Below are 19822 nucleotides of genomic sequence, written 5' to 3'. Positions count from 1 at the left end.
CTTTACTGTTACCAAGTTGTCCAGACAAGCTCCTGTTGTTCAGCTATTCCCTCAGACTGCAGAGGTGAGGAAGCTAAATTTTTTCACATGTAATGAAGTAGTCTACAACCTTCCATTCTCCATGTGGGAACTGGAATCAGCTTTATCTGCAGCCAGAGATACTGCTCCAAGACCTGACGAGATCCATTATACCATGCTTTGTCATCTGTGCCCTGAAGTGATAGGTCAGCTTCTCTCTTGTTTCAATCAGATTTGGTTTGATGGACTTTGAAGGAGGCAATCTTAATTCCATTCTGGAAACCAGGTAAGGACCGTAGCGCCCTTAAGTTATCGGAGTGCCGCCCTTACAAGTTGTATGGGTAAGACTCTTGAACGCATGGTCAACTGCTGCCTTGTCTGGCTGCTTGAATCCCGAGGTTACCCGAGCCGCTCCCAGTGTTGTTTCAGGCACTACCGTTCCACTTTTGACAACTTAATTCTGCTGGAGACAGTGATACAGGAGTACCCCTTATGCCGAAACCATTTAGTTTGTGTGTTTTTTGACCTCGAAAAAGCATATGACACTACTTGGAGGTACAACATCCTTCGCTAACTTCATGAATGGGAACTATGTGGATGCCTGCCGCTTCTGATCCAATCCTTTCTCGAGGACAGGCGTTTTTGTTATCGCATCGGTGATACCATATCTGATTGCTATGTTCAGGAGAATGGTGTGCCCCAGGGCAGTGTCCTCATTGTTTGCCATAGCTATCAATGGCATTTCCTGTGCAGTCAGGAGCCCTGTCAAATGCTCTTTGTTTGTGGATGACTTTGCAATCTTCTACTCTTCCTCTGATCCTAAGACGATGACGAGGCAGCTACAACTAACCATTAGGAGGCTGGAAACCTGGGCCCAGGCAACTAGTTTTCGGTTCTCACCTGAGAAGACTGTGTGTGTCAATTTTAATCGTGCCCGTCGGAGTTTTAACCAACCAGAGCTTACAATGGGGGACTGTGTTTTACTTTTTCAAGACACATTGCGCTTTTTGGGTTTATTATTTGACTCGAAATTAACATGGCTCCCACACCTGAAAGACCTGTAAACAAAGGGCTTCTGGTTGTTGAACATTTCAAAATGCCTTGGGGGAAAAACATGGGGAGCTGACACTCCCGCCTCCTACAGTTTTATATGGCATTTGTTCGATCACGCTTAGGCTATGGCAGCGTAGTCTGTGGATCGACCTGTCCTTTCTACCTCCGGATGTTAGATGCTGTCCACCATGCAGGCATTTGGATATCGACTGGAGCCTTTCTGACCAGCCCAGTTCAGAGTCTGTGTGCAGAGGCTGGTGAACCACCACTCTGGATTCAGCGACATAGCCTTCTGGCTCGACAGGTGCTGAAAATCTCAGCATCACCCCAGTCATTGGCATTTAGTTCAGTTATCCAACCCGCCTTCGAACGATTGTTCAGGAATTGGCCCCAAGCGACCAAGCCATTTGGTATACGTGCTACGGCCTGACTCAAGGATCTGAATCTCTTGGGCATGAAAATACACACCCAGGGGTGGAACGCACTGCCGCCTTGGTGTCTTCGGAGGCCCAAAGTTATTTTAAGCTTGACGCAGTACCCGAAAAATTGTACCCCAGATATGGTTTTTACAACTTTGTTTTCGTCTATTTTAAGTATGTACCATAGTTTTATTGTTATTTATACAGATGGATCCCAGCAGGGGAATGCTCTCGGTTGTTCTGTGGTTTTCCCTGATAGGGTTTTTAAAGTGTGTCTTCCAGAACAATTTATAAATTATGATGCGGAGTTATATGGCATTCTAATGGCACTGGAGAGGGTTCACAGACATCACCATACAAGTTCTCTTGTCTGTTCAGACTTTCTTAGTGCACTGCAAGTGCTTCACCAAATGTATCCGGTAGACCCGCTGATTCAGTTCATCCATGACTGCTTACAGCGGCTCCAATGTTGTGGCAAGGAGGTGACCTTTTCTGGGTACCTGGCCACGTTGGGATACAGGGTAACGACATAGCTGATAAAGCTGCCAAGGAAGCATGTTGGGGTGGTGCTGTCCATCAATGTCCCATCCCATTGCACGCCGTTATCTCATTTTCTGACAGATGCATCATGCGTCAGTGGGTGACTGAATGGTTGCAGGTGCCTGACAACAATCTGCAGTCGCTCAAACTGACCACAAAAGCTTGGCGAACTTCATGTCCGCCTCGCCGGTGGAAGGAGGTTTTGCTTACCAGACTGTGCATCAGGGGAGGGGGGAGAGGGAAATATTGTTTTTAACTGATGCTGTTAAATTTTATGCAAATAATGCTGGACAAGTCCAAGAACAAGATTTTGCATGGAGAAAAAAACAATATTGTAGTCTAGATACATGCAAGGCACACAATAATAATGTACACAGAATTATGATGTACATTGACACCATCATTTATGATACATCTTTTACATCCCTCTGTTTTATGAGGAATTATTTGTTTCCTCTTGAATATATGCGGGTTGTCAGTATCCTTTTCTTATGTTCATTGTAAACCTATTTCCATACCGAATAACTTCTTTCTGCAATATATTGAAAGTTATTGAGACATTGTGAAGGCTTTGCTTTTGCCGTATGCTAATTGTGAATGTCAAGTTTGCGAATGTTTCTCGTAAACAAGTATCATCAGTGAGTAGACATATTGCATGGTAACTGTCAATATCCCAAGGATCTTCAGTAGAAGCCTACAGGATATCTGATTAATAACCCCACAGATCTTCACAATTTGTTTTCTGTAGTTTAAAAAGTTTGACTTTTCTGCAGTTCTCCAAAATATTATACCACAAGAGCTCAGAATGGAAATGTGTGAAATTTGATTTTATTATTTCCCTATCAACATAGGTCAAAATAGCTATTAGTGGAAAGCATTCTAAGTTCAGTTTATTGAGCAGGTGATTCATATGTTCATTCCATCTTGATTAATTGTCCATTTGTATGCTTACAAATTTTGTCTGTAGAGTTCCATTAATTTTCTGCTGTTGATATCTGTTTCAAGAGCTTGCTATCTGAAACTGCATTAATTTGTTTTTGTAATGTTAAGTGATAGATTTTTTGCATTGAGAATGTCATGCCCATGATAAAGGCAGTTGCATCACCATCAAACATTATTGTATTTGCCTTGTTGTTTACAGATGCTGGTGGGTCATTAATGTACACCAAGAAGACCAGTGGTCCAAGAATTGAGCCCTGGGGAACATAATAGTTAATAGGTCCCAACTCAATTTTGTTGTTCCCACCTGCACCTGTTAGGGCGACTCTTTGATTCTTGTTGTAGAAGAAAGGTGGTTTCTTTGCTGTCAGAATGTGAAAAGTTTTATACTGATGTATTATGTTTCAAAATCAAAAGCTTCAGTAAGGTCACAGAAAATCCTCACATTTCATTTCATCTAGAATTTCTTTTGAGACTTAATATTGCTATCTAGGGAGAGCCCATTATGAAAGCCAAACTGGGAGGCTGTCAGTATGCCATTTTGTGTTAGGTGTTCATACAGCCTGTTGTACACCACCCCTTCAAGTATATTTGAAAGAAATGTCAGCAGAGATATAGGCTGATAGATATGACATGTCTCTCGGCACCTTTGTGTATTGGCATCACTGCAGCATGTTTTAATCTAGAAGGAGATACACCATCTTTCATAGATTGGTTACACAGATAGCACAGTATGTTGCTGATTGTCACTATATAATTTTGATACCTTGTTTGGAATTTAGTTGTATCCATAAGAACTGGTGCTTTTTAGGGATCTCATGATTTTTATAGTTTTCATTGTTGTTGTGGATTTGAAGTGCAGTGGCATTGATAGTGTGTGCTAGGTAAGACTCACTAGTCTTGTGTCTTCTGAGGAAGGCATTGTTTCCTGCTCTTATATTTTCAGCTACAGTGAAAAAGAACTAATTGAATTCTGAGGCTGCCCTTTTGAGATTATTCTTGTTTGTCCCATTTCCATGAACTGTTAGGCTTGATTGTTCTCATTGTTTGTCTGTTAAGATTTTATAAATTTACTTGCAGTGTTTGTTTTGTTATTTGATCTGTTAATTTGCTGTGTATAACACATATTTTGGTCATCTTGATTACACAGTTTAAAATTTTACAGTATCTCTTTTTATAATCCCTCTCTTCGAGGTAAGGTTTGCATTTTATTCCAATTGTATTTCCATGATATTCTAATTGCTGGTGTTATCCAGTTTTTCAGCGTCTTACGTATGATTTTATTTTGGTTTGTATCTGGGGGAAAGCTGTCTACAAAGGGTTTGAGAAATAGGTTTAAAATGAATTAAATTAATGTGTGTACCATGAGGTAAAGGTTTCTTCTCTCCGTCTGCCTGTAATTTTTGTGTAAAACATGGACTGTATGGCTCCACCGAAAACTGCCTGTGTAATTGAGATGTCTGTAGACTGTTGTTTAAAATGTCTTCTGAACATGATGTAGAGCGCACACTTCACCCTGCTCTAGCCTGTTGTCTGACAATTGGTCTATCATTACTCTCCCTCCCTTCTCTCATAATTTGGTTGTTCAATACTTTTAAAAAATCTCTGTAAAATCAGCTCTTTTAAAAAAATGCATACTCTGTTCATTTTAACATTTTCATTTGATTTAAACTGTCTCCTATCCCCAATCTGCTTCATATCATCATTCGTATGTCATTTTAACATCACAGTTCTGTACTGACTCATTTTTAGAAAGTAATTTTGAATGTTCAAAGTTTTGTTGCAATTAATACCATTCTCTTAAGTGGTCTTTGAAAATATTTAACATAAATTACCATTGTCTTTTAAATTGTTTTCTATTGATAGCAAAACTTTAATTTTTTGTAGGTAAAATGGATAATAAGGGCACTGTGGGAAGAAAAAATTTCAACAGATTTACTACCTTTGTTAAATCCGGTGGAGAGAGCTACATTCTTGGCACAGTAAAGGTGTCGGTGCCAGACACCGACAGGGTCTTCATATATGTAAGTAACTGAATTTTATCCAGATAAAGCTGTGCTCAGATTTTTCTTTATAACGCATGAACTCACTGAAGTGAAATAATTCTCTAGTTACCATCAACAAGTCAAATAAATGCAAAGCCCAGACCTGTAGAATTAGTTTCTATAAAAGTAGGGACTGATGACCTAGCAGTTTGGTCCCCCCCCCCCTCTTTTAAACCAACCAACTATAAAAGTAGAGTAACTGCTTATGATCAATGGTCCTGAAATGTAGTACATGAATTTTGAGTCTTGGTGAAGTATAGTACTGGCATAAAGTGTAATGCCATTTAGTCTAATTCCCTATTGCTATCTATAAACAACACTGAACTTAATTTATCATTGTTACTGGTTCAGAGCTGATATATGTAACAATGTAAATAAATTTGTCATTTTATTTGAATTTAATAAATTAGTTGTTAAACATTTTGGATATCTTAGGATTATATGTATTATAAAAATGTGTTGTACATTTAATGGAGATATTGTAATTTTATTGTTCTTACATTGCTGTAGGAAACAGAAGATGGAGTAATGTGGAACCCTATTAAGGAGAGGTACAATTGCCAAGTAGCATCACCTAAAAAGGAATCAAAACTCAAGGGCTTGAAAAGTTTTATTGCTTACCAGCTAACACCTTCTGTAAGTATATTCTCATTCAGATGACAGTTTTGTCAGTGGCATTTAATTGGATTCACATTTTGTAGTTGTCTTCATGTCAGTGTGCTCCTTGAGATTTGTAGTTGTCGTATCCAATACAGTCACACATTTATGTGAAAAATCGGTATTCCAGAACATTTTGTAAAACATTTTGTTTTGGTATGTACTGAGTGCAGTGGATCAGGGGTTAATAATTTGAAAGGGCACGGCCGACTTCCTTCCCCGTCCTTCCCTAATGCAATGAGACCGATGACCTTGCTGTTTGGTCTCTTCCCCCCTCCCCCCCCCCCCCCCCCTCCAAACAATCCAATCCAAATCTTCATAAAGTCATCCATCTCCCTGGAGTGAAGTGACTTTTAACCCATTATGAATTACTAGCTGTTTTCCAGTCCATGTGTACTCATGTGGGAAGCTAGTGTTAAGTGGGAAATAGGCATCAGAGTTTTACTGTTACCTCTTACTTACCTTAACCCTTATTATTTTTCTCATACGTCTTCTGTACAGTGTGGCTGCTGTTTGTGCATGTTACAAAAGAATGCAGCTACTTCTCCAATTCCTGTGACATTAAATATTTGATACATGTTAAGTGTTGTGTGTGACTGGCAGAAGTGGATGTGAGTTGTAGGAGAAGATTCAATCACAAATATAAGAGCACCTGACATGATGCAATTTACATGGGGATTGACTTGTGACTTTGACCATTAATTGTTTCATTTGGTTCATAGTTGCACATTTGAGTGATAATTGTCGAAATAGTTGGTTAGTCATTTCATGGAAAGTGTTCAACTTTTCTTTGAGCTAATCGGATAATGTTTTGCTATTTTAGTGTCATTGTCACATACTATGTGGAACAATGAAGTACTAAGATTTAGTGAAGAACTATGATTTAGTGTTCCTTAGGACGATATATGTGTGCACTCACCCACATACATGCATATGCACCATGTGTAATTGTTCCTTAGCTATTGGGTTAAGCAATATCACAGGAAACAAAAAAAAATTTGGCTGCAATAATACGAAGTTGCAGTAACAAATTCCCATTTCTGGTTTACTTTTCATCTGTTAACTCAGATGATTTTAGTGTGTGGCACAGATTAGTGTAAATTCACAATACGTTGAAAAGTTTAATATAAATTTTTTGGTTTATGTTGACATGTCACAATGGCAGCCTGTGCGGTATCGAAATGACGCGTAGGTGGAATTGTTTCTGTTCTTTATGAACCATACAAAATAGTCTGGCTGAACATTTGGGTGACGTGGCACCTGGAATACAACTGATACTCCAGTTTGCCCCAGTGGTTTCCTGTGGAGTTTAGATTGGACTTGTAGATATCATTATGGCGTTGGTACAAAATTTGATTTCAGTTTGTTGAATCAGTGTGGTGTGCATGCTGTTGTCTAGGGTCCACACCCCAAGGAAGGAAAATGACCACACTGTCACCAAATGTCACTCTTGCTCCAACACAGTTCTCTAAATATGGTTTGTCAGAGGTCTGTCTGTTCTACATGTATTGTGACACCTCCCATAGCACAGATCAATGATGTATTGCCTATACTGCTCCAGTTTTACGATGTCTGGGCAGCTGCATGGGTACCAAAGGTAATTATCAGCTTTTGGGTTTTCCAGTGATTTCTCCACCTGAGCTGCAACAGGTGTCCTCTGCAATAGCTAATAAACATAACTGACATTTGGTTATAATAGTGGGGTGTAGTAGAGTTTTGGGATTACATAGCAGTTAATTTCTTAGGACTACCAGAGATACCATTGCCAATAGCGTTTTCATGATGTTTCCACTTTGTGGTAACATCATCAGCAGGTAACTTGGATACATACAGCTCTAATGTAGTCTGATGAAACACAAGAATGTGTAGGACGCAACACTATTGCTCAGTTTGTACGCTCTTCATGAACTTCTTGTTTCAAGAAAGATTATAATGCTTACACATTGTGCACGCAGTAATACACACATGAATGCTAAGGAACAAAGAGCACTTCCTATGGTGTGTCTAGAGACTTTTTGCAGCAGTAATCTCGATATTATAATTCATTACATTTTTATTTAATATTTTTTCATGGAATCAAGTTGACCTTTCAGCCAATGTCAAGACATTTAAGTAACTGACTTTAAATTGGACATAAGTACCAATTTATTTCTGGAGACCCCGGATAACTCTTAATTTGACCTCTTGTGAAATTCAGAGAACATGCTTCACAGGTGACAGATATTAGTGCAGTGCAACGGTGGAAATTACCAACTATATCTGGCACGTGTGCCTTGAATTTTTCTGTATTTCAACTTTGAACAGAGTGTAAGAATCTCAAGAAATACATAGCAACGCTAATCCACTGTGGACTCTCCTTGAGGAAATAAGAGCAATTGATGACGACTTTGCTGCCTGCTTAATTGAAGCAGTTCATTTATATTGAAAAATCTAACATAATATAATATAACTCTAAAATTTGTATGCCTTATCTTGCTGCTCACTATTGAGTGTTACTTTCTCCACTGTCCAGTTCAACAACATCCAGGTTTCTAGACGGTACAAACACTTCGATTGGTTGCACGAGCGATTGGAGGAAAAATTCAGTTTGATACCAATTCCACCTCTGCCAGATAAACAGATTTCAGGTACTGTAAGTGAATAATTCTTAAGTTATGATACATATGTTCTGGAATTGGAAAATGTTGCTAAATCTTAATTTTCTGTAATTTATCTTTACCTCATTTGTATTTTCCAAGCAAATAATCTCATTTCATGTAAAAATTAATAGTTATAATATAAACAATGGTAACTCACGGTACGAATATCAACAATGTAGGAAACTATAGCCTGCTACTTACTGTAAAGGTGGCATGTTAAGTTGCAGACAGACACAGTTAAGACACTTACACATAAGCTTTTGGCCACAGCATTAGTTAGAAAGGGAGAAAAAACACACCATTCATTCACACAAGCAAACACACATCACACACACTTGACTGCCAACTCTGGCAGCTCAGGCCAGAATTACGGCATTCTGGCCTGAGCTGCCAGAGTGGATGGTCTTGTTTGTGAGGTGTGCTTGCTTGTGTGAACAAATGATGTGTGTTTCTCTTTTTCTGGGGAAGGGTGTGGCTGAAAGTTTATGTGGAAGTTCTTTTAATTGTGTCTGTCTGCAACTTAATGTGTCATCTTTATAGTAAGTAGTAATCTATCTTTCCTACATTTTAGCTATAATTCAATTATGGCATTCTACCATCTTCTTGATTCTGTAAAAACTGTAAGTCATTCAGTCACCACAAGTACCATTTAGAGTCCTTAAGATTGTAAGTGCTGCATGTTAAAAGAACCCCTCTTTGGGATCAGATAAACACTCTGCCAAAATTGAAGGTATATCAGCCATAGTGTTCTCAAACGATGCTTGTCTTCTCAGATCAAATATAGAAATGATTAATATGATATAAGTAAACTGGAGGAGCAATCGGGGAAAGGTCCCAGATGTAGTATCTTTTATTGAAGGTTATAATAACCAGATAGTATTAAGAACAGGAAGTTCGTTGAAACTGAAAGTGAATAGCAATGAAATCCTAAGTTCTCATTGGAATATTTGTTGCAAGGAAGGTTAGTCACCAATGGTGGCAGTGAATTTATTCTGGTAAAGAATTTGATAATATCTACTGAGATTAAAATGGATTCTGAACGTGAATTAATCTGGGTGAAATTAAGCATCAAAGGTCAGTCGAAAATGATAATCAGATGCATGTCTGGGTCAGGAGCTGTAGTATTAGAGCACTTCAGGGAAAACTTTCAGAATGTAATTAATTACTTTGCTGATCATGCTGTTGTAATAGGGGTGACTTCAACTTACCAGGAGTAAATTGGGAGAGTCATGCGATAAAGACTGATGCCAGAGACAACGATTTGTGACATTCTGAATGTCTTATCTGAAAACTACTGAGAGCAGATAACTAGAGAACCAGCTTGTGATGGTAACATCTTAGATCACCTAGCAAGAAACAGACCTCACTTCATTGAATTGGGTAATGTAGAGGAAGGTATCAGTGATCGTAAGTCATATGTTGGCAAATATGACTACTGATATTACAAAGAATGTTAAGGAAAGCAGGAAAATATTTTTGCTTAGCTAGGGTGACAGTATTCAAATTGCAGAGTATCTGAGTAGTCAAATCAATCTGCCTCTGCCTCTAGTTGGGCGCTGTTACTTCACACCCTTCTGTATGAAATCATGTGCCACCTGCCCCATCTGCCTGCACTCCTAGCTAGCCCACATATGGCTCTCCACTCTCCACTCTCCCACGAGCTGCGCTAGACACTTCCCCCCAACTCCCTCCCTGCCACTCCACTGTAAGGCGAGGGATCTCATGAATTCTGTCACTGACTTTACCTTTCCTATAGTCAGGCAGGTTTCTACAGATTTGCATATCACCTCAAGCCATTCCTGTTATGTTTGCACTTCCTGTCAACCTCATGTTTTAGGCATTTTTGTCACATTTTTGCTTACTTCATTTGTTGCCGTTTTTACATTTCTTCTTTCATCAATCAGATCTAATATTTCTTATACTATCCAAAAGCTGTTACTGGACTTTCTTACTGATTTTCCTCTGGCGCCTTCACTATTTAATCTTCAAAAGCTACCCCCTCCCCTCCCTCCTAATGTATTACCTTGTTTGCTGTTGATGAACACACTCATTAATTTCTAGTTCTTTCAACTTACCCAGGTCTCATTTTAAACTTCTACTTTTTTGCAGTTCCTTCAGTGTTAGTTTGCATTTCATAATCGAGTAAATTAGAGCCAATCTACAGAAACTCATGGATATGTTTTTCAATTTAAAAACTGGTTTTTAAATCTTCCTTATATAATTTAGTAGAAACCTTTTTGTTTCCATCTCTCTTCCATGAATAATACTGTCTTTTTTTTGGTTCTTAAAGTGTTTGCAGTGTTAATCAGGTAAATCATATTCCGTGCAAATTTTTACCATATGGTTTCCTCTTTCATTTCTTTCCAGCAGTTCATAGCTTCTTACAATTTTTCATTTTTTTTCCATTTCCCACTATCTAATTCCAGTTCCTCCTCATAATTTATTTTTGTCTCATTTGATGTACTGAATAATTTCATTTAGCTCATCATACATATCTACCATCTCTTCCACATCATAAACTTTTCCATTATTTCCTATTCTGCAGACCTAGTAGGCATATATACTATTTCTACTGTGGTGGGTTGCAGCTTTGTGACTTTTTGATTATCATAATCCATTCACTGCCCTGTTCATAGTAGTTTGCTTGCATTCATGTTTTCTTATTCGTTATTAGACCTACATCTGCATTACTCTTTTATTTTGTGTTGCTAACAATGTATCCACTTGATTTTATCTTCTATTCTTTCTGTGTATGCAGTTCACTAATCCCCACTGCATCAAACTTCAGTCAATTTCTTTCCAAGTTCTGTAACCTCCCTTCATGGTTAAGGATTCTGACTTCTAATGCTCTGAGCCATACATCTGAAAATTAGTTTTTTTCTTGTCATGTCATCCTCCTGAGTAGTTCCTGTAGATCCTAATGAAAGATTTTACCCAGGAGGGTGCCATCATTAAACCACACAGTTCAGCTACATGTCATCATAAACCATAACAATAGTTGTTTCTTTTTGCTTGCAGCTGTGCTGCACAATCAACAGGACAGCGCCATGTTAAATAATATTAAGAGGCCAGATCAAATATACATACAGACCTTTTCTACTGAAGAGCCTGTTACCCTTCTTCATTGACCATATTTAATGTGGCCTCTCCACAGATTTCCTTCCAGTATGTTTGCACTTAAGTTTCAGCTAGCTGTCTGTCCAGCTGAGGCACGCAAGCCATCTTTCCACATCAAGGTATGTGGTTTCTCCCTCTATACCCACCCCCATCCCTACCCCTAGGTACTGTGAACCAAGTAGAGCAAAAAGAAATGTGTGTTCTACTAAAATTTGAAATTGGTTGTGCTCTAAACTAATAACCTTACTTCAAATGCCTTATCTAGTGAACTATATTTTGGTAAATTTTAATTTTCCATAGGAAGATATGAAGAACAGTTTATTGAGCACAGAAGAGTCCAGTTACAAAACTTTGTAAACTGTATATGCAGGCATCCAGTCCTCTCACAGTGTGAAGTGTGGCAACATTTTATTACCTGCACTGACGAGAAAAGATGGAAAACAGGAAAAAGGAAAGCAGAGAAAGATGAACTAGTAGGTGCAAATTACTTTATGGCGTTGCAAGCACCAGAGCGAAATCTTGACATTCCATGGCTGTAAGTACATACTAAAAATATATCCATATGTAATGTGTGTATTGTTATAGGATACAGACTTTATCAGAATTTGAAGTACTTTCTACAGATTGTAGTTGTTACATAAGATAGTTTGTGTAATTTTGAATTGTGTGATTATTTAGTACAGATGACCACCATCTCTGACCTGTGATTCTGATTAGAGTACTGTGAGGAAATAATCATTTTATGTTTGTGGACGTGTTTGACATCATTTGTAGACATCCATCTATTGGAAGTGCCTTGTCAGTTTACATACCAGCTTTCAACTATCTTGTCATGTAGGAATGCATGTGTGCCACCTTTACATTATGAGGGATTTTAAACTAAATCAAGTTGTTCAGCATGAACTTAAACTGACTAATATTGTAACTCCTTTGTTTGTGTATCTATTTTCCTATTCATCACAAATTGACTCCAGTATGCTAAAACCATCACACTGTGAAATGATCATTTTATCTGAATTTGGCTATGCTAGTGCATAAGGCAACCTTTCATTCAACCATTTAAATCCCTGGGTATCATATGTGACTGAAGCTAATAGAAGAGCAATGTCAATAGCTTCCATGTTACAGTATATTATAAATAAGTGCAGCAAGCACATAGAGGAACACGACTAAGAGACCCTCACCATTTATTTCAAAGAAAAATTATTTTGAACATTCTGATGCCACTAATCCAAGATAATGATCTCCATAGAAAGAACATTGCCAATGAGCGGCATGTTTGAATTTGACATGGAATATGTGTCCTGGGGAAAATATGGGAATTTTTTTATCCAGGAAAAAGCCTGGAATTTTTTACTACTGCAGAGTAATACTGCAGCAATAAAACACAAACAAGAGAATAACACCAAAATAAAACTTCAGTTGCAAAGAAAGCGCGAGATATCAACAAAACACAGTGCACACGGAAGCAGACTGTTGACTGCAAAATGTGTCAAAGGCTTCAGGACAAAACCTATGCAATACAGTGTAACAGCAAACTGCTTTCGATGAGTGTGATGTCTCACTGTTACTCTTTACATTTCTAACAGGTAGTGGGGAAAATATTGGGAATGATGGTTTGAGAAGGATTACTTTCAAAGTAAATTTCTTTTTATGCAAGATGAATTTTGTTACGTGTGAGAAAGTGTGATAAGTTTCTTAAATCGCAGAGCATTTGATTCTCATTCAAAACGTACCTCTTTGAGGGCCAGCCACTTAGAAAAATTTTGGGCTCAGAAGACCAGCCATTTAAGCCATTACTTAAAATTTGACTGCCACATTTGTGTTTGATACATCTAAAAGGGTAACACACACTAAAAAAGACTAAGCTTCAAGATTGGTTTTTCATATTATTTTAGTTCTTTCTTAGGTTACAGCTTACGCAATAACGTTAGCAAAAAGTGTAATTGAATGAGCGAAGGGGAAAAGGATAATATTCCAAAGAAAGGGAAATTAAACTGAGATAGCTGTTTTGTAGCCAACTCTATCTGCTATCTAGCGAATGGAGAATGGGGAATATTCCAATAGAACTTAAATGATGTAAGTGAGATTGAAAACTTGATTGAGTGAAAGAGAGAGATAATATTCCAGGAATGTTGTTCTTTCTCCACTCAAAGGTGCATAATCATTTTAGATGCTTACGCTTAGAAATGGTGAGAGATTGAGTCGACAGTGAGGGGTTGATTTGTTGATAGCTTCTATAACAATGCAAGTTGGAGCTGCGTGTTGCATGGGTGTGTTTGTATTCAGTAGGTAGTAGATATTTCTCAGCAAGTGAAGCGTTCTTTTGTGTTCTGTGAATAATGTCAGTTAGATGAGGATGTGACTGAGCCTGGAAGGAAGTGAGGTACAGTGAACAAAGATAAACATTCAAAAGGCAATGGAGAAACTAGCCTGATAAAGAAGTGAAGAATTTGTCACAAGCAAGGGTTATTTGGTGGAGGCTAAAAGAACTGGACCAGATTGTGAATGTCATAAGAAGTGCATGGCTGGTTTCACTGTTGCAGAGAAACAGTGTGATTAAAACTTTGTACAGTGGACACCAAAAAATTACCCACACATCTGTTAGGATTGATAGAAAGTGACAATGTTGCTACACATTGACCAACCATAGAAAATTCCAAACAAAACACATCATTCTTCAAATACTCTGCCATGTCCGATGGAACTTCCAGGTTACTGCCTGTTGAGTAGTTACTCTAAGCTGCAAGTCTGATTTCATACCCTGCAGCTGATTTATTGCAGATAACTTGTAGCTGTCTCCCTTGCGGGTCTGGGGATTAGAATAGGCCCGAGGTATTCCTGCCCGTTGTAAGAAGCGACTAAAAGGAGTCTCTCACTTTTTGGTCCTATGAGTTCAGGTCCCATTCTGTGGTTTGACTTTCCACTTTTAAAATTCTACGGAAGTGCTGGCTATATGGGGAAGGACGCTTTACATGGTACACGAGTGCCCTTAGATTCGATCTCCTGAATCTCTTGTCATGGCTTTGCATCTCCGCAGGCGATTCAACTCTTTGGGCAAGGACACTTTCTGGGGTATGTCTTCTTCTTCCATTGTCTCCTGTCCTCTTTCATTCCCATGACAATATTGGATTTCTCTGTACCTAATATCCAGCACGGTAGCCAGTCTGTTGTGGTGGGACCATCATGTACCCATTTGGTCATAGCCCACTGACAACACAGGGATCGCACTGCTGATGCCTGAGCTGTAAACTCCCCATGTATGCCAAGGAGTAGATGCCTGTCTTCCTGGGGCATCAGAACTTCTGGCAATGGCCATCGAGACAGTTGGCCTTTGCTCTGGGTTGGGTGGCGCCCGTGGGGAGAGCCCCTGATCGGAGTGGGTGGCATCAGGGCGGATGACCCGCGGTGAAGCGGACTGAGTCATCTCTCGCTGGTGGCTGTACGGCACCAGCAGTCTCTAAGAAGGGCAAGATAGAATACAATGCCTACAGGTATGACCCTAAATAGTTTCCCTCCCTCGCTACACCATGGGAGGAATGTAGAGCTACATAACGGAGAGAGCCATATTCGCCTCAGTTTTTAGTCTGCAGCAGAACTGATGGTGACTTTTTTCTACCGCTGAGGCCTCAATTTTTCATTGAACGTGACAATCTGGGTGAAATTCTTGTTTCCGTCACTCCTCATAAAAACCTCAACATGGTCCAGGGGATTATTTTTCATCATGACCACCTCTTGCAGTTTGACGACGAGCTCCGCACCAATTTAGAACGGCAGGGGTGTTCATTTCATCTGGTGCGTTTACAGAGGACCCAAAGACAACAGGGTTGTTACGGTGCCTTCATCTTGGCCTTTGAGAGTGATTAATTGCCTGTAAAGGTCAAGGTGATGGTTTACTGCTGTGATGTTAAACCATACGTCCCTCCTCCTATGCGGTGTTTTAAGTGCTGGAAGTTGGGCCACATGTCTTTCCGCTGCACTTCCAGCGCCACATGTCAAGACTGTGGATGTCCACTGCACCTAGATACTTAATGTGCGTCACCTCCCACTTGCATCAGCTGTGGAGAGCACCACTCCCCCTTCTGGCCAGACTGCCCAGTACTCCAAAAGGAGCAGAAAATTACAGAGTACAAGACCCTGGACAGGTTGGCTTACACAGAGGCTAAACCTAAATTCAAAAGATTACATCCCATTCAGTTAACGTCGACATACGCTGCAGCTACATCACCATCGCTGTCCCAAGTGCTAGTGGTTCCTCACTCTGTGCCATGAACAGTGGGCCCTTGAGGCCACCAGAATAATCCACCCCTTTGGTGGTAGGGGGCAAATCTTTCTCCCCCCCCCCCCCACCCAAACGCAGGGGACATCGGTTCCCTCCCCCCCCTGCCGGAGAAGCAACAGCCTCCTTTGGCTCCTCTCATGTGGAAGGGGTCCCTTGGGGACCCCTCTTCCAAGGTATCCACTATTGCCACGGTGGACACTCGCCAGTGGCTCAACGAGGCATAACCTGCCTCCTTACCCATTTCATGCCTTCCCAGCCTCACGATAATGTCATCCTCCAGTGGAATTGCAGCGGTTTTTTCCACCGCCTGGCTGAGCTACGGCAGCACTTAAGCTTTAACCTGCTTTCTGCATTGCCCTCGAGGAAACCTGGTTCCTGGGAATGCAGACCCCTGCCCTCTGTGGATATAAGGGATATTATAGGAACCGTAGCAACTAGAATAGTGTGTCAGGTGGAGTGAACGTGTGCCCTTTCAAATCCCTCTGGAAGCTGTGGCTGTTAGGATAAGGACGACTCAGGAAATAACTGTCTGCAACGTATATCTTCCTCCAGATGGTGCAGTACCCCTGAACACATTGGCTGCACAGATTGATCAACTCCCTAAACCATTCCTATTTTTGGGAGGTTTTAATGCCCATAATCCCTTGTGGGGTGGCACCATACTTACTGGCAGAGGCAGAGATGTCGAAACTTTACTGTCTCAGTTCGACCTCTGCCTCTTAAATACTGGGGCCACCACACATTTCAGTGTGGCTCGTGGTAGTTACTCGGCCATTGATTTATCTGTTTGCAGCCCAGAACTTCTCCCATCTATCCACTGGAGAGGACATGACGACCTGTGTGGTAGTGACCACTTCCCCATCTTCCTGTCACTGCCCTGGCATCAGGCCCACGGGTGCCTGCCCAGATGGGCTTTAAACAAGGCAGACTGGGAAACTTTCACCTCTGCTGTCACCATTGAATTCACCAGCTCAAAACAGTTCAGAGTTAAACATAATGATTTAAAAATTAACACACGTGATACAAAGTATATTAACTCATACTCTTTCTAGTGTGTTCTGTAATACAAGCAAAACAAGTTAGTCCTACTCTGGAACACACAGACCTCTCGAAATATTAAGTCCCTTCAGAAGTTAAAGTATGGTAGCAGCCATTCACCACTTAAAGTCAATTGCCCACTCCGTCAAAAACCACATGGTACCACAGGTAGGTATGCCTTCTTCCAGAACTTGACATAAAGTGTCCAGAATTGCTCCCTTGAGCTCTTCACCCAAAGAGTCTCCACATGACTCTCACAGTGTTCTGCTACTGTCTGCTTCTCTATTTGCTGAAGGCCATCCCCATCGAAAATACATTCTTCTTACATGCTGCAGACATAATTTGACTCTCTTGACCATTTCCTGGACTAAACTATTATATTAAAACGGTATTTAAATAAAGAAATTTTATATATTCAGTCACACTCGGATTGTTCACAATAATTACCAATAAAGGATTCTTCATAAATGAATAAGCTAGTGTTATTGTCAGTGTGTGCTCATGTTAAATGACTGCAAATTTTCATTAAATATTATTTAAACATTTACTTATGCCTTCTTGACAGTAGCATCTTTTGGCTCTCTCTTAAATTGTAGCATCCGCTAACACATGCAACTGACTGCTTTTAAATTGGCACAATTTTTTAATAGCACTTGCAATCAACATTAATTAAAGTTACTGGCAAAATAGTAAACTGTTCACTAAATAACTACACAAGTATGACAAAATGTGAAGTATTCATGCTGTAATCATTTGCTGTATTGTGGAGAATATAATGCCCTGACAAACATTTGCATAGTGAAAAAGATATAAGATAGGTTGTTAATCAATAAATAAAATAGATATGTAGCTTTCAGGGATGATAGCTATAGTGCAATACTATTATCGAGATATTGTATGTTGAAATTGCATGTGGCGTTTAAAAGTTGTTAATTCAGAGGTTCGTTGTGAAAATGTTTATTCGCTGTGAAATATTGAGTTTTGCTTTCTAAAAATTTTGAAATTATGGTCGTTGCATTGAGTGCGCCTCATTTTTGTGAGATCGTAAATGTATTCAGAGTTGTGTTAATATTTGATTGTAGATTATTATAGACACTCAGAGTTGTAAGACACCATCTTTCAGCTTGTCTCAAAGCCTGTCATTGCTGGTCATTCCACATTCTGCTGAGCGAGTGATAACTGTCGAGCTACCCTCTTTTGGGATTTTCCGCCATTCGGCTACACTGCTCATCTTTGTCCCAGGCTGTCCTGCAGCGACCGCTGGGGCCCACCCTGAACCCTGGACCCACTAGTGTTCAGCCATAGACATAAAATACATTGTACAAGGTAGCAGTTTGGGGTGGCTGATAAGCGTACCGAAATGAGTATAATGTTACACATGAAACGATTCACTTGGGTTGAAGGTTGTTGTAAGCCCTATGTTAGATTGTATGCTGTCTCAAAGAAAGTGGTACAACATTTAAACAAACTTTCAGAGTAATCAGTCACCTTTTGACGTCAGAGGAAAGGATTTAAACTATGGAAATACTCTTAAAACAGTGACCGTAGCTAAAATTAATGAACATATCTCCTCATTTGGCAGACATGAGTTGCACTACACTTCCAGTCCTGCAACATATTTGGAGTCCGGTTTAACAGTCTGAAAAATACACGAACTTTTCATTGAAAATCATCCTGAGTTCAAAGGAGTAGTTAAATATGAGTTTTAAATAAAACGTTTAAAGAGAACTAGGACTAAAAGTTTGGCTGGCTACAAGTTAATGTTTGCTTGACCTGCAAAGCTTTCAGTGACAAAATAAAATCTTCATGCATTAATGAGATAGCAAAGAGAGTGGCTGTTGCTGTGATGATTGTCCACAAAAGAAGCACCAAGAAGTTTTACCAGAAGATGCAAAAAAATCACTGAAATCTGCAAGGCTGGAACAGATGTCATGGCCATTGCTTTTGATTTTGTGCGGAATCTACTTCTGCCATTCCTGCCAGTTCAGGAAATATTCTAATTTGTATATTGTTATTTCTGTCAAAAGAGTAGTGTTTTCTGTAACTTATTTAAATTAAATGAATAAATATGTATACGGATTCTAATAAAATTTGTATCCAGGGTCTTGCGAACCAAACAGTGTACAGTGGTTTGGAAAGTACTGATACTCAGTTTTTTGCATTTGAAGTTCCTCCTCAGATAGATTATTGTGCTGCAAAACACATTGACTGGAAACTTCAGATACTAAAATAAACATTTCTTTTGTGAGAGGAAAATAAGCAGCACTATATATGTTGTCAACTAAAAGAGTTTTCTTCTTTTTCCGGTGCATACTTTTTTCCTCACAAAACATTTGGACATTATTTAAAGAAATCAGTTTACTAATGGCCAACTTATTAGGCTTTAGATGTGCAAAAATGTTTATATGCTTCTAAAGATGGTTCTGAGTGACACATCTCTGCCTTGAAGGTTGTTTGCAGACATATTATTTACATAGACAAGCAGGCAAATTTAGATATTTTGGATTCTGCAGCTAATGTCAAGTTTTAAATAATTTAGAGGCCTCTTGAGTTGCTTTAATGAGAAATGTATGCTGAACATCACATTTTGCAGATGAGTAGCGAAAAACAAACATTATAACATAATTTGATAGATAAAAAATGTACTTACCGTTTGGTGACGGAACACATCCATAAAATAAGGTTCTAATTAGGCAAGCGTTTGGAGCCAGTGGCTCCTAGTTGAGGCAAAAGGGTTGAAGGGGAATGGAGAGGTCTAAGAAAAGGGGTAGATTACAGCGAAGTCACCCATAACTGCAGGTCGGGGAGGCTTACTTCATGGCATGAAAAGGAAAGACTGATGTTTGTATGTCTATCGACCTGCCAGCGCTTTTGTTTGGTAAGTCTCATTATCTTTCTGACTTACCAAACAAAAGCGCTGGCAGGTCGATAGACACACAAACATACACACAAAATTCAAGCTTTCGCAACCAACGGTTGCCTCGTCAGGAAAGAGGGAAGGAGAGGGAAAGACGAAAGGATTTGGGTTTCCATTTCCGTTTTTCGCACATCACTGATAATATTTAGCCGCTTCCC

General features: G+C 39.5%; 1 protein-coding gene across 2 annotated transcripts in view; it reads left to right on the top strand.

Moving 5' to 3' along the window:
* LOC126183776 (sorting nexin lst-4) overlaps positions 1–19822 on the top strand; it is a 101482-nt gene that overhangs the window by 39155 nt on the left and 42505 nt on the right. For both annotated transcript variants that reach the window (XM_049926011.1, XM_049926013.1), the window contains exons 5-8: positions 4857–4993; positions 5525–5650; positions 8184–8298; positions 11728–11962. In XM_049926011.1, the coding sequence (XP_049781968.1) occupies positions 4857–4993; positions 5525–5650; positions 8184–8298; positions 11728–11962 (613 nt within the window). The remainder of the gene's footprint in view (positions 1–4856; positions 4994–5524; positions 5651–8183; positions 8299–11727; positions 11963–19822) is intronic.

This window comes from Schistocerca cancellata, chromosome 4 (assembly GCF_023864275.1).
Source record: "Schistocerca cancellata isolate TAMUIC-IGC-003103 chromosome 4, iqSchCanc2.1, whole genome shotgun sequence".
Lineage (NCBI taxonomy): Eukaryota > Metazoa > Arthropoda > Insecta > Orthoptera > Acrididae > Schistocerca > Schistocerca cancellata.
Note: the sequence above shows the minus strand (reverse complement) of the source record. Positions and strands in the feature narration are given on the sequence as shown.